Genomic DNA, 13,552 nt, shown 5'->3' on the forward strand with positions numbered 1-13,552 from the left:
CTAGAATACAAATAAGTAAGCATAATGCTGATTGCACAAACACACACACTGGGTAACAGGTGAAATTTAACAGACTAGTTACCCTCCTGAGTGCAGTATGGCTAACGACCTGCAAACGACAGACCTAAAAAACCAAACATATTCATTTTATTCTCCTTACTCTGGCAATTCCAGCTGGTGCAATTGCAACATTAGATTGAGACATGGCTGGCGTCAAAATCCCCTCTCTTTTTAAAGGTGCTGGAGTTACAATCACAGCTCTGGACTGTCCCTGAAAGGCAGCTGAAGAACACAATTTAGTTAGAATAGTTTACAAGACAAAAAAAAAAAAAAAGAAATAAAGTAGAGATTATTTTGTATGGAATTACTTGTCATTGAACAGGGGGAATAGATTAATGGGCACCTATTTGGTACTACTTCATTGCCACACAAAGTGCCACCAATTTTCTGATAATCTCAATCCCCTGATTCCAGTACACCAGATTAATCAATTATTTCTGAGGCTTCTAGCAGCACTGTCGCTGTTTCAAGGTGTTTTTACAGGGGTAGGTAGTAAATCTGGGAGGTGCAATGTGTCTTCATTCTATCATAGCTGCCTTCACAGAAGAAGGGTTCATCAAGACAGTTTCTGCACGCTTTTTGAGAAAACTCAGCTCAAACTTACTGAGTTTCCCTCTAGCCTGTATTTGCTTCAGTTCATTTGCTTAGAACATTTATAGTGAAGTGGTGACAGCAAAGCTTTTTCCCATGTGAAACTGTGTGTCTGATGAGATAACCTGTGCTTATTTTTGAGTCATTATATCAAAAGACAGTAAACCACATACATGCCTTCCTAGAAAAGGTTATAATGCAATTCACGTTGCATTCATGAGATGATTTGTTTGTCCTGTACACATTAACGCCTCAGTTATAAGTACTGATGGTTACTCTATTGCCAAAAATAAAGCTCCAGTCTTTACAAAAACTAGACTTCTGAGCTTGGTGTCCCTGAGATTTAGGAGCACTGTGATCTCAGAACACATACTACTGCCAGAAATGAAAAACGCCAATGGCTTTACATCTACATGAGAAACAAAGCTGTTGGTTGTGACAGAATAAACTGATAAAGTATTGGGAAAGTGATACAAGGGGTGAGGAACAATCCAAGGAAGTATGCTAGGAGCAAAGGCTTTCTGACAGTGAATGTTGCCTGTAATGTTTTACTAGGTAAGTAATGTCTTGACTGCTAAAAGTACCCAGACTCATGTTTTATTATGTACCATAGACAGAAACGTTGCCAGGATCACCTGTTCATAGTAATGTAATAGAATTAGATCCTTGGGCCTATTCTACTCCTGAACAGCAAACTTCTTGTAGGTAAACAGTGCCAGGCCCTGACAGACATACCTACCTACTTCTTAGTAAAGCCTATTTACTGCTACTCCTCCAGGCAGGGTTGTTCTTGGATTGCGGCTGCACATTTCAGACGGTTGAAGTCACTTGGCCCCCAGTCAGCACAAGGCTGAAAATAGTGTGCAATAATTCCAAGAAAAAGTTTACTGCCTGTCCTGCTCTAGTCTTGAGCTTTCCCACAAGAAAAACTCTCGCTTGCTCACACTTGCTATTTGCAGCCTGATGAAGTGCCAACGTCACCAGTTCACCCAGTGAGGAAGTCCCAGCATAACCGTTAGGCATCCACACACTGAACTGAAAAAACTGCTCCTGACAGTAACTCAAGAGTCTTTAGATTGCCTGAAGCAAAATCCCTGTTTACCTGCCTGTTTTAATGCCCACCCCACTGGAATGATTGATTCTCCTCACCCTGGTCCTGCTAGGGAGCACTGATGATCTGTGGACAAGAGGCACGCCCCCACACTTCCATCTGGACCAGTGCTGGGGTCCACTTCAACAGCTGTTTCCTAGCCAGCACCGCAATCTGTCTCAAAGAAACTCTCAAAGAGTTTCAGCAACGCTAAGCTGAACCTCAGCACACACCCGAAGTGTTAGCGGTGTGCAAGGCAGCACCCTGGTATTAGTGTGACGATGCACAGATAGACACAGTGACCTGTCCAGGCACCCAGCGGGTCAGTGGCAGGGACAGACCTGCCGTTCTCCATCCCACACTGCCTCCCTGCCCCACCTGGCTGAATATTCTGAAGGGGCAGAGCTAATCAGAACAGTACTAAACATCAAAACCAAGGTTTCAGGAAGTTAGAGGAGTACAGAGCTCTAGTTAACCCACACAATGATGCACCTACACAGCTCAGCACAAATTTTGCAACGGAGTCACAATCCTGGGGTTGAAAATCCCCTAGTGAATGACCCCCTTGGCAGGTCAACCTTGCACACACACAAGCAAACCGCTTCCAATCCTCACAGCAGTCCAGAGCATCCCATTGTACAGTGTAGCCATGTGCCAGTGGATTAGGAGGGTTCCTCAGACACCCTCAAGAAGCTGCATTTTTACTTGAGTAAAACAAGAAAGGAAAGAAGAACATCACCCACCAGTGCTTCTCACCTGGGGTGATGAAGGCATTCTTTAACACTAAGGACACTGTTTCAGGCTTCGGAGCAGGCACTGTTTTTTGTGACTGTTTGGGCCTTGTCCCAGCACTGGCCAGGGGAACGGCTTTGGGGAGTGCAAATGTCAGTTGGGACTGCAACTGGGGCCGGGGCTGCCCCTGCAGGACAGTAGTCTGGAAAGCCAGGTTACAAGGCACTCCTGCACCTGGCTGCTGCGTTGCCAGGACGAGGTTCTGGCTCTGGCTGAAGGTGGTGGCAGGGGCGTTGTGGGTCAACGTAGCTGAAGCCGTGTGGGTGATAACTGTAGATTCGCAGAGGCCAAACTTCTGGGTTTCTGGTGCAGCAAAAGCAGGTGGTGGAGAGCTTAAGCTAGTATTCAGAGGCACTGCAGGCAACGGGGACTGGTGCTGTTGTGTCGCAGGTTGAAGCAGTGGCAAAGGTGTCTGAAACACTGGGACAAAAGTTTGCGGCCCGCTGAGAGACGAGTCAGGAGCAAAGTCTGCTGGCTGGATGAAAGATCCCCCGCTTCTAATGCTGGAACACTGGTCAGTGCCAACATCAGGAATGACAGGAGCAGGTACTGAGGAAGCAATCAGTCCATCGCTGATGTTCCCAGATGGAAGTGTGTTGGGCAAGGAACCCGACGGCAGGACAGGAGACTGACAGAAAAGAGAAATTTTACAGATTGAGATGCGACCCCTGAATCTGACCTGAACTCCTTCTGAGAAGGACGTGGCTCATGTCTGAAAGTATACACAGTGCATACACGTCTGAGATGAGGCTATTTTAAACATTAAGGATCTCCCTTACCTGGGAAGAATGGCTGCTGCTGTCCGTTGTAGCTGAGCTGGCAGCAGACACAGAGGGGTAATAATTACTGGAACGACTGGGTGTGAATAAATCTGAAACATAAAAGGTCACCTCTTAATTTTCTACTTCTTGAGTTCACGGTACACCACTGCACCATGAAATACTAAAATTCACAGGAATGGCAATATTATTTAGCAAATAATTAAACCATGAGATATTTTGCTTCATACAACTAAGTGAGCAATAAATTGTTGTCTTCCAGAAGAACTGATCTCTTCGGGGCAGACTTCATCACTTTTCATGCAAGCTGAGGACAACGCAAAAATCAATATACTAAAGTTCACCTATACGCAGAAAGCCAAGAGCTGATTCTCAGTGCTCACAAAACTCAGTGATCTGATGCAGACTGAATGAAAGCCCAGCAAACAGACGTGACTTTTGACTTCCACAAAGGGCCATAATCATTAAAGTTGTCAATAGTAGTTTCATGTCATACATAATCCTTGCGGGTACCAGACGACGTGCCAAGGCAAACAAAGAAATGTCTCAAGTTTCTAACACAGGACTTAACATTTCATCCTTAAGAAGTGTTAAATGGCAAAACCTTAGCAATTCTGTGGGTTTCTCCTGTTCACACGTGATGTTCTGTCTTTAATTACTCACTTAAGGTCTAAACATTATTCTTCTGAATGCCAAATTAACAACCAGGTTCAAACCCTGGAATAAACAATCCTGAAGCAACTCTCAAAGCCACAGAACTGAAGGACTGTAACAATAGCCTCCCCACATACACATCTGGCTGAAATAATGAGCAATGAAGACATACACCAGATGTTCTTCATCTTTCACTTAAATGTCTTTTTTTTCCTAACAAGAGTAGATATCTGCAACATTTAATCTTCTGTTAGACACAAGCTCGTAAATCATTGCAATTCTTAAAAAAATTAATTGACTATATATCTGATTCTTACCCTGAAAAGGCTCAAAAGTATCCATGAAATCAAAATTTGGCTGGAGAGGAATAAGCCCTGGTTGAATCATGTCAGCATTTCCTAAGTGTGCTGGAAAATTCAAAAGAGAGATTAGATTAGCTACGCATCACTTGCACAGTAACTCACACTTGGCTGGAACACCAACACACTCCACAGCCAGGCTCGACCATGTTGTTTAGTGCTGCTGAAATCTGCTGAAATGAACTGAGCATCTGCACTCCTTCAGAACTACTGTTAGGGAACAAAACTTCCAGCTAATACAAAGGAAGAGGTGAACCCCTCATGGCCCTCACCAGCTACTGGGAATGGACTAGCATGGACACCTCACAGGCTTACTGCTCCCAAACCTCTTGTCCTTCCCCTGCTGCATGATACATCAACTTGCTGAGAATCACCACCTGAACCACCACAGCTCATAGCACAGTATTTTAAAATAAGCCATTATCCATTTAACTTTACTTCGGGTACACTTCTTGTAAAGTGCAGTGGCTCTGGAATTGCTCAGACATCCATGCAGCAAGGATGACGCACAGTGGACATCTGCTGTCCTATCAGCCAGTCAGAGACTTCAGTGAGAAAGCAGTCAACAGAACTGCACTGCTCTTGGGATTGTTTTTACAGATAGGATTCACATTTTTTCTAAAGGACTTACTCAAAGATTTGAATGCCACGAAAGAAAAAAAAGGTATTCCCTTAAAAATATACACAACTGCTTTGAGATAAATAACAATGCCTTTACCAACGATGAAGTTAAATATTGCTCATTATGGATTTATTCAGAGCAACATTACAGGGCAATCCTAGGAACAGCAAGAAAGAAGCTAAGATAAAAATGAAATCTGAATGAATCACTGGGATTCCATAACTTACAAGCTATTAAACAGCTACATTCTCTGAGCTATTTTTATCTGTGTCAGCAAAGTAAGTTAAAATTTCTAAAGCAAGACTAGAAAAGCAGAAAAGCAGCAAAACCAGACTTCTCCTAGAGATTTCCACTGCAAAAATCAACATGCTAAAAGCCAACACATACCTATCTCTCTGGGATTTGGCCAGGAAACCAGCTGATGTGAAGACAGTGTGGAGAACAGTGTGTCGGTGAACTCAGACATGAGCATATCGGCATCCAAGAGGCTGCCTTCCTCCATAGGTACAGGGGTTTCTCTGCCATATCTTCTTTTTTGCCAGAGAACCACATCATCGTCCTGCCAAAGGAAAGGAAGACAAGTCAGGCTGCCACGACAGTGCCAACGCAGTCAGGTGCAGACACTTAAGTGTATGAATTTTTCCCATTTTAAGAGAAACAACTCTCCTTTAGGAGATACACTCAAACAGATCAGTGGTACTCCTAACAACTTCGGCTCACTGATTTGAGCAGAAAACTTCGACAGAATACCATGACACTCTGGGAGAGGTTTTTCCCAAAAAAACAGACGTTGACAAGTAGTGCATAAAACAAAGCATCTGCAACAATGCTTTTTAGTTTCAGTGATTATGTGTGTATTTTTACAACTACAGTTTAATGATTCTTTGGTTTTCATAAAGATTTAAAAATAACACACACAGGAAAAATTCAGAGGAAACAACTCCTACCCTGAAGCCTATATGAATCTCTGAAACGTAATTGATCTGATTTTGCAAAAGGTGTGTTTGTAATCTAGTGGGCATTTTTAGGCTGTGAAAAACACAACAGAATGTGACTTGGCTTACCCCTCCTTCACTACAGGCTGAGCTAAATTGTATTGCCTCACATTTGCTGCAGACTAAAAGCACACAGAGTCAGGTTCTTGTGGCCGAGTCAGCACGCAGCACTAACTATACCAGCATAGCATGATGGTGCATTGGAGCTCATGGCCAAAACAGCTGAGAGTTTTGTGAAACTGGGACAGATCCAGAGTCATGGGTAGTTCCAAAAAGAAAACAAATCAGAACAATGCTTCTGATCATCAGTTTATATGCCCAAAGTAGAATTGATGGCTTTATGAAAATTTCTTTTTCATACTGAATGATGGTATTGTTGTTCTTCTAAACATCTTGCCTTTTTTTAGGATCCCGGCACATTATTTGCCAATATTGTGACAGCAGGAAGACCTGCAACATGTAGTTCTCACATCGTCACATATCCACTTACACAAGTAAGGCAGTAGTGCCAGCTATGACTCAGTAACAAGATGAAATAATGTGCCAGTTCTCAAAGAAATTGACCTTTCTGCACACCCCAAACTGCTTCTCATTTCTTCTGTCACAGCATTTTACATTCAACCTCTTCTCCACCCAATTTAAGCTTTTTAAGCTGTTCTTTATGGTGCACAAACATTAAGGTGTCTAACCTTAATCAAGATTTAAGCAAGATGCTCGTCTTTAGATTTTAATCAACGCAAGCTACGGTACGTTACAGCTTTGTTACTTACTGCAGCTTCTACAAGCACAAATGCTGCCACTTATCAGTGTTATCACCTACCCTGACCAAACTTGAAAGATCTTCATCTTTATGCTTCTGTAACTGCAAAAGGAGAACAAAAGAGATGTTAAAGTCAGAACAGGTCCTGTATATACCAGCAGAAAACCTGACTGCAAAACTTGAAATACCCTACCGTGCACAATTAGTCCCTGCACAATCATTTTTAGTTAACTGGGACTATTCAGATGAGTGTGCCTGTATTTGCTTAATATCTATTTTAAGTATTTGTGCACGTTAGCTAAAGCGACATCAAAACTCAAAAAGCAACAAATATTGTTCAAGTAAGCTACTTTCACTGTGCAAACTAACAGACCCTTTTCTTGAAGTATGTTCTCCACTTGTGGTATTCCCTGATGACTATTTCAATTCTTCGTTTCCAGTATTTCCCTTCTGTTGCAATGGCCTGAGAACACAAACACATACCACGAATTACACGGAATCACATAATGGCTGAACGTCCAATAAATATCCAAGCAAATATTCAGGCTGAAAAAATACAAAAGAAATCATGCTAATTCTGTTTGAGCTCATGTATCAGCAGACCAGCTGTCCCAGAGTTCAGCTATCACAGATTAAATCTGACAGTACTAACTTCATCTTTCCCACAATAAACAAGATGATGTTGGACTGCACCGTCAGCATCTCCCACATTGGCTTAACTAAAACTAATACTTTAAAAAAAAAGTCATAAAACCTTACAATGAATTCAATAAAATATCACACACAGAACAATAACACCTTGCTCTGCAGAAAACAGGCAAAGAGAATTTCACGAGGTTGCCAGAACATACGTGCACATACACAAAAGCTGCTAAGAATGACACAAAGCCATAGAATTTTGATGTCCAGCTCAGGGAGAATGTGACCTCACAGGTCCCAAACTAATAGCAACAAAAGGATCAGAATGGTGCACGTCTTTAATGCATCGCAAATAGCTGTGTGTGATAAATTAGGGGCAGCAGACTAATGAGAGCCTTAGCACAACCTTTCTGTGTTCAACGGTCATCTTTCAACACAAATATCAAAACTGTTCTTTCTAAAATCTGAGACAGTTCTGCAAACTCATCTGGAACTCCTTCCAGTAGCAGTTGCTACACTGTCATTTCCTAGAAGGGTTTTGGCATTTATAAATTATTCTAGAGTTATGCAGTACAGAGAGCAACACACATTGCCACATCAAGGGCCTGACTGGTTTTCGGTAAGGAGCCAGAGGGCAGCTGTTAGTTTGCATTTTGTACAGAAGCACAAAAATGAAAGTACACAAACTCGCTCTTTTTGTGAAGTTACCTTGACAGAGAGAAACAAACTGCTTGTTGTCTTGAAATCACACCTCATCAATTAAATAAAGACACAGAAAACTCTCATGGGGTCACTTGGATTCAATTCTAAAAATAATCCTCACTGATTTCCCACTGACTTGGGCCATCTCCAGCCAGAAGAGAGCAGTGGCCGTCAAAATCTTAACTATTCGAATTGCTCTTCACTAAACTAGAACACAGACAGAGGTGACATAGATAACAAACGTTCTTTTGGTAGCTCCTTGATCACATCAGTATGATAAAATTAAAAACAATGGTTCAACAGCACATCATCTTTATCTTAACGGATCCTTCTAGATAAAGACAACAGAGCATAGAATTACTAAGCTGCTTTTTTATCTAGTGGACTAGGAAATGCACTATAACCTCTAGAGCTCGTTAGTCTCTTCCTTAGGTTTTACGTACCTCTGGCCGACGATGTTCGTCTACATCAACAGAGCCATCCAGTGGAGTCACAAAATGGCACACTGGATTCTTGCGCTTCTCTAGGTCTGGAAGAAAAGTGAAAATCTGAGTGCTCGACAGAAGTGGGCTCTGCAAGGAGCCCTGTCACCTAAGGGGCAGGATGCGGAAAAAAAAATGCCAGTGTTCCCTCCAGAAAGCCAATAGGAAATGAGAAAATTTCAGGCTGTTCTTGACTGCTCAGTAGAGCCTCTGCATGGACATCTCTAGGAGAGCAATGGTGCAAAGACACTGCCATGACAGCCCTGCAGATATCCAGGCCTGTAGCAGATTTTTGAACTTTTCATTAGACAGTAATTTCAGTTCTCTCTTGCTTCTTACATGCGTCTCTCAGAAAATATTTCATAGCAAGTGACACAGCCCAGTTTGATACTTACACTGCATGTACCATGCCCTCCAGATGGCGTTATTGAGACGGATTTTATCTCTCCACTGAAGTTTCAAGCCTTTAAAATTTTTCCATTTTGGTGACACCAGCTTCCCACTAAAACAAAACAGAAAGCAAAATCACTCTGATTTCAGTTTTTTTCTTGCTGCTCCTATCGAGCAAAGTGTCCCGCTAAAATTGCCAAACTGCCAACAGAAAGAAGTACAAGCAGCCACACTTGGCCATTGACAACTTTTGCCATACTGTCCACGGCTTACACCAGACTGGAGTCCACTTTTCAAGACTTGTTCACATACTTATCTGCCTGCTAACAACTGTCACAACAGGTCTTGCAAGCATTTCAGGATTACAACTCATTTCACTCAAACAAATTTTTCTCCTTGCCAGTATCCCTCCCATCTTCTCAAGCGCCAGCCTGGGAGTTTCCCTTAACTGCAAACAAGAGTGCTCAAAACTAAGCCCCAAACCTTGCAGGTTTGGCTGCACTGGAGGTTTGCCTGGCTTGGAATTTGCCAAGGAGCTGGATGAAGTCAACACAAGTTCATTTCTGTAGTTCCATTTGATTTTCTAGACTGGCAACACTGGAAAGGATGAATGAAATTCCAGTTTTGGCCAAAGAAAATCCACCACCCAGGAATTGTACAATGCTAATAAACGCAACTGGGCAAGCTGGGCACGCAGGATCACCAACAGACTCGAAATATTAACGTTTCTCCAAGGAAAGGGAAGGCTGGAAAGAAAAACAGCTTACGTATGAATAGTCTTTGAGGTGGAGGGGAGAAAAAGGAAGAAGCAACAGGGACTCCAGTAAACACTACAAACACCGAGTAACCAGCCCTTAAACACAACTTTGTGAATCATCAATCCATGTTCCTGAGAGAGCAGCAGAAGTGGGAAATACTCATAATGTAGTAAATTTCAAGGCACAGATTAAAGTATACCTATCACCCCTCTCTCCAGGTTCCCTCTCTCATTTTTTGTGGTTTTATTCACACATCTTCCTACTTTGTCTCCCTCTGCCGTCTGTTTACCCTCACTACCACGTAAGCACACCAACCACACAAACTGCCATCAATAGGACAATGCAAACCAAGGCACAAGGTTTGTCCTAAAACATTATAAGCCAAGAGGTTAAGGTCTTCTGTGGTGGAGGGTGCACGGACAAGCGACAGGAGCAATGTCACCTCCAAACCTTGTCCTTTTGGAGACCGCCAAGCACCCGGTCCGTCGGCAGCACAGTGCCAGCGGACGGATTTGAGGTGGCCTCCGCTGGGGCACTGTGAATTTCCCATCCCACAGCAGCTACAAATGTACTCACAGAGCAGGATTACTCTTCTCTTTTGTACACACCGGGAAGCGGGTGTAGAGGCCGGCTACGAAGCGAGTCCTGCGCTCACCAGGGTCCGTGAGCTGCCCCCTCAGGGTGGGCGCTGGCCCCCGGCGGTGCAAGCGGGCTTTCAGCAGCCTTCGGGACTGCTGCTCGCAGAGAATGAGAGTACAAACACAGTTTGGTGCACAAAATGGCTCCTGCCAGGGCAAGCAAGGCTTGCTGGAGCGAGCAAATTTACTGCTGAGAAGTAATAGGAAAGTAATGGAAGTTATGGAAAACCACGCAATCCATCAGCAAGGAATAGGAAGAACAACAACTAATTTATGTGATTCCCTGTAAGTGAGCTCTAAGACACTGTACAACCACACCGTGTAAGCTCACTGAGATCTAGGAAAGCCGTTTTGACTTCTCCTTTTGACGCACGCTGCAGCACCCGTACACCACCCTGCACCGCGTCTCCCCAAACCCAACTCCACGTTTCAAGGCTCTTCCAGTCCGCGGAGGGATCTCCACACGATTTTATCTCCCTGTTACTCAGCTGCTGGGGGTTCAGGGCAGACAGTGGATCTCCATTCACTTTAGAACCCAGTTTAGATCATCTCATTCTGTTTTCAAGCTTGCTGCAAGCTTGTTCCACTTTGTTAAAATGCAACCGATGCACCGCTAACACTAACAAAATGCCCCCGTGCCTTCGACTAAGAAATCCGTCAACTTAATGCTCATCTCAATTGCTCCATGAGACTGGACAGTTTGCCAAAGCACCAGAACTAATAATCTTCAGAATAACAGCAAGAAATGCTTTTCTTGGAAGAAAAATATATATGTGTTTATATATCCCTCAAAGGAACTGTAATGATTTTTTTGTATACTCCTTGCATCTTCAAGAAGGCAATTAGAACTGGAATTAAAACACAAATATTTTAAAACATTTTCTATTACATTCTTCCAAAATACTAAACAAAAAGTAGTGCATCAAAAGAAGGAAGTGATTAAGAACCTATTCTTAAAATAATTATTATTTTTAGTTCCCATGGGAGCAAAGCACAAACCCAGCTTGACGTCGTAAGTGAAACAACTTCAGCCTTAGTGAGAGAAATCAGCATGGAGCTGACAGCAATGTTTAGATACTGCTCCCAGTTCCAAAGGCAATGGAAAGTCGATGACTTTGAACAGCTCGGGGACTGAGAGCAGTGCCTACCTGAAGCCGACCTTCAGATTTTAAAGAAACAAAGCAGAGCAAACAAAAAAACCAGCCACCAAGGCCTGCCTCCTGCTGCTCCTGCCAGCTCCGGCACGAAGTGTGGAGCAGCTCGCTGACCAGACCGGCAGCCGCAAGGAACCTGCGAGCACCCGAACTCTCCACTTCTGAGATTCCAGCGAGAGCAGCTGTGCTCTAAAAGCAATGGAAAACCATTCAGATGTCACAAGATTTGCAGCAAGGTACAACACCACTAAGTAATCCACACAGTAAAACCTACTTCTTTAGTTGCTTCTGATTCAACCTGCAGTTCCCCGGTTTTAATCTACCTCAGAAATGGTCAAAACAGCAGTGTTTATCACTGAGTTTCAGCCTTTTTTTTTTTTTCCTGATAGAAGACAATAGGGAAGACTTTGCCTCAAGTACCAGTGAGGAAAATCCCCTTCCTCCACCCAGAAAAAAATCAAATTCATTCTCCACAAGATGACATGTGAATGCTGCTGACCTTGGCAAGCTGTCCTGAATTGTACTGAATTAAATACTGTGCATGAGGTCTTTAAAATACCAAGAGAGAAGAAAGGTACTGCACGATTTGTTGCTTAAGAATAAGGTAACAAACAGTAAGGCTGAATTATATACCCGAGGCTACACAGTGTGTGAATGACAGAGCTAGGAATGGGACAGATTTTTGTCATGCTGCTGTGTTCTGCATGTCAAAGCCTCCTTCCCACCCTCTGCCACTTGGTTTGACATGTAGGGATAAGGAAGAAAACCTCTTGCTATGGTTGCCTCTCTAGCTCAGCAGTTATTTTTCCTTCTGCACGCACATAGCACCTGGCCTAGATCTATCGTAAATGGAATTTAAACATAAACCTCTGAGCACCGAGGTTCACATGCCACAGGCCTGACCCTGCTGCCCAAATATACATTCGCAGCAAATACAGCAAAGATACCTTGAAAAGCAGCTATCAGGAACGTGCAGGAGTCACTTCTCAAACAGACCATACGGGTCTTGTGTACTAGAGTGGTAAGCAATTAATTATTTTATTTTCACACCTGAATTTTGCAAATTCAATTGCAGGAACAAGCTACAGAGTGTGCTTTCTCTATTTAGTTAACAGATTCCCATTGCCTTTGTGCCAAAAGAGCTCTCTCTTGCCTTGTTAACTCCTGTCTTAAAACCCACTTCCTCTGCATTTTTCCCCCAATGCCTTCCTGTACACGACCATTCAACATTTAAGGTAGACTCTAATTTTCCCTTTTACGGCAGGTGACAGTAGAGAGGCTTTTAATTTAAGCAATAAAAAAAAAAAAACAATTTGATATTACAGTAGCTAATTAGATTAGCTTTTCCAGCAACACAGAAAATAAACTTTTTGGCTTCTCCCCAGCATTTTTTTTCGGAAGGAATGGTTTCAGTTTGTTTTTTAATCTCCAAAGTGTTTTGTTGGGGAGTTGGGCCTGTCAGCTCAGCTCTCCAGGAGCCAAAACTAACAATATTTCCCCAAACAATGGTTCATTCAAAGAATAAGATTATATGCATTGTGTGCTGGAGCAAGGAGGCAGGCAAGTGAAACAAAAACTCTCCTACATTAAGCAAGTCTGTAGGACTTGCAAGGAGGCCACACTTTCACATCTTACTATTTGTAGCTACAAAGCTAATTCCAGATGCTGCCCCAGGACACTAATCCCAGCCAGAGCTCGTTTTAAAAGCAAGCATTAAGGCAGCTCATTTCCTTGAGGTTACCTGGTTCACCTTCCTCACCTGAAATCCTCCTGCAGTAGCAGAGTCCAGGCTGTGGAGGGATTTTATATTGCCCACAGTCCACAAAGGAGAACTTTGTGCTAAAGTTACATCAAACATTCTGAAACAACCAAACTCTCCCATTGTTTGATTCTCCTTCTTTTAAAAACAATGCTTCAATCTTGAGGACAGAGGTACTAAAAGGGACAAACACTTTTCCTCTAAATACATGATGCTGAGGATAGAAGTGTTAAAAAATAAAGAAATAAAAAACCAAAGTCATCCACTGGCAAACTGGAATTATAACACCTGCCCAGGACATATCATCTAGACTGATTTCACCCAGGAA

The 13,552-nt window shown here is 42.9% G+C and overlaps 1 protein-coding gene across 5 annotated transcripts in view; it reads right to left on the bottom strand.

Annotated features, from left to right (window-relative positions):
• MLXIP (MLX interacting protein) overlaps positions 1–13,552 on the bottom strand; it is a 43,026-nt gene that overhangs the window by 10,201 nt on the left and 19,273 nt on the right. For 4 of the 5 annotated variants that reach the window (XR_013940343.1, XM_080559417.1, XM_080559420.1 and 1 more), the window contains 9 exons: positions 8,921–9,027; positions 8,487–8,572; positions 7,076–7,165; positions 6,763–6,804; positions 5,335–5,506; positions 4,284–4,373; positions 3,313–3,404; positions 2,498–3,161; positions 161–282 (listed from right to left, as the gene is read on the bottom strand). Coding sequence is in view for 4 of the 5 variants with exons in the window: in XM_080559417.1 (XP_080415543.1) it covers positions 161–282; positions 2,498–3,161; positions 3,313–3,404; positions 4,284–4,373; positions 5,335–5,506; positions 6,763–6,804; positions 7,076–7,165; positions 8,487–8,572; positions 8,921–9,027 (1,465 nt within the window). In the remaining variant the exon portion in view is untranslated. The remainder of the gene's footprint in view (positions 1–160; positions 283–2,497; positions 3,162–3,312; positions 3,405–4,283; positions 4,374–5,334; positions 5,507–6,762; positions 6,805–7,075; positions 7,166–8,486; positions 8,573–8,920; positions 9,028–13,552) is intronic. The other variant, XM_080559418.1, reaches the window with a different exon arrangement.

This window comes from Anser brachyrhynchus, assembly GCF_964034855.1.
Source record: "Anser brachyrhynchus genome assembly, chromosome: 17".
NCBI classification, from domain to species: domain Eukaryota; kingdom Metazoa; phylum Chordata; class Aves; order Anseriformes; family Anatidae; genus Anser; species Anser brachyrhynchus.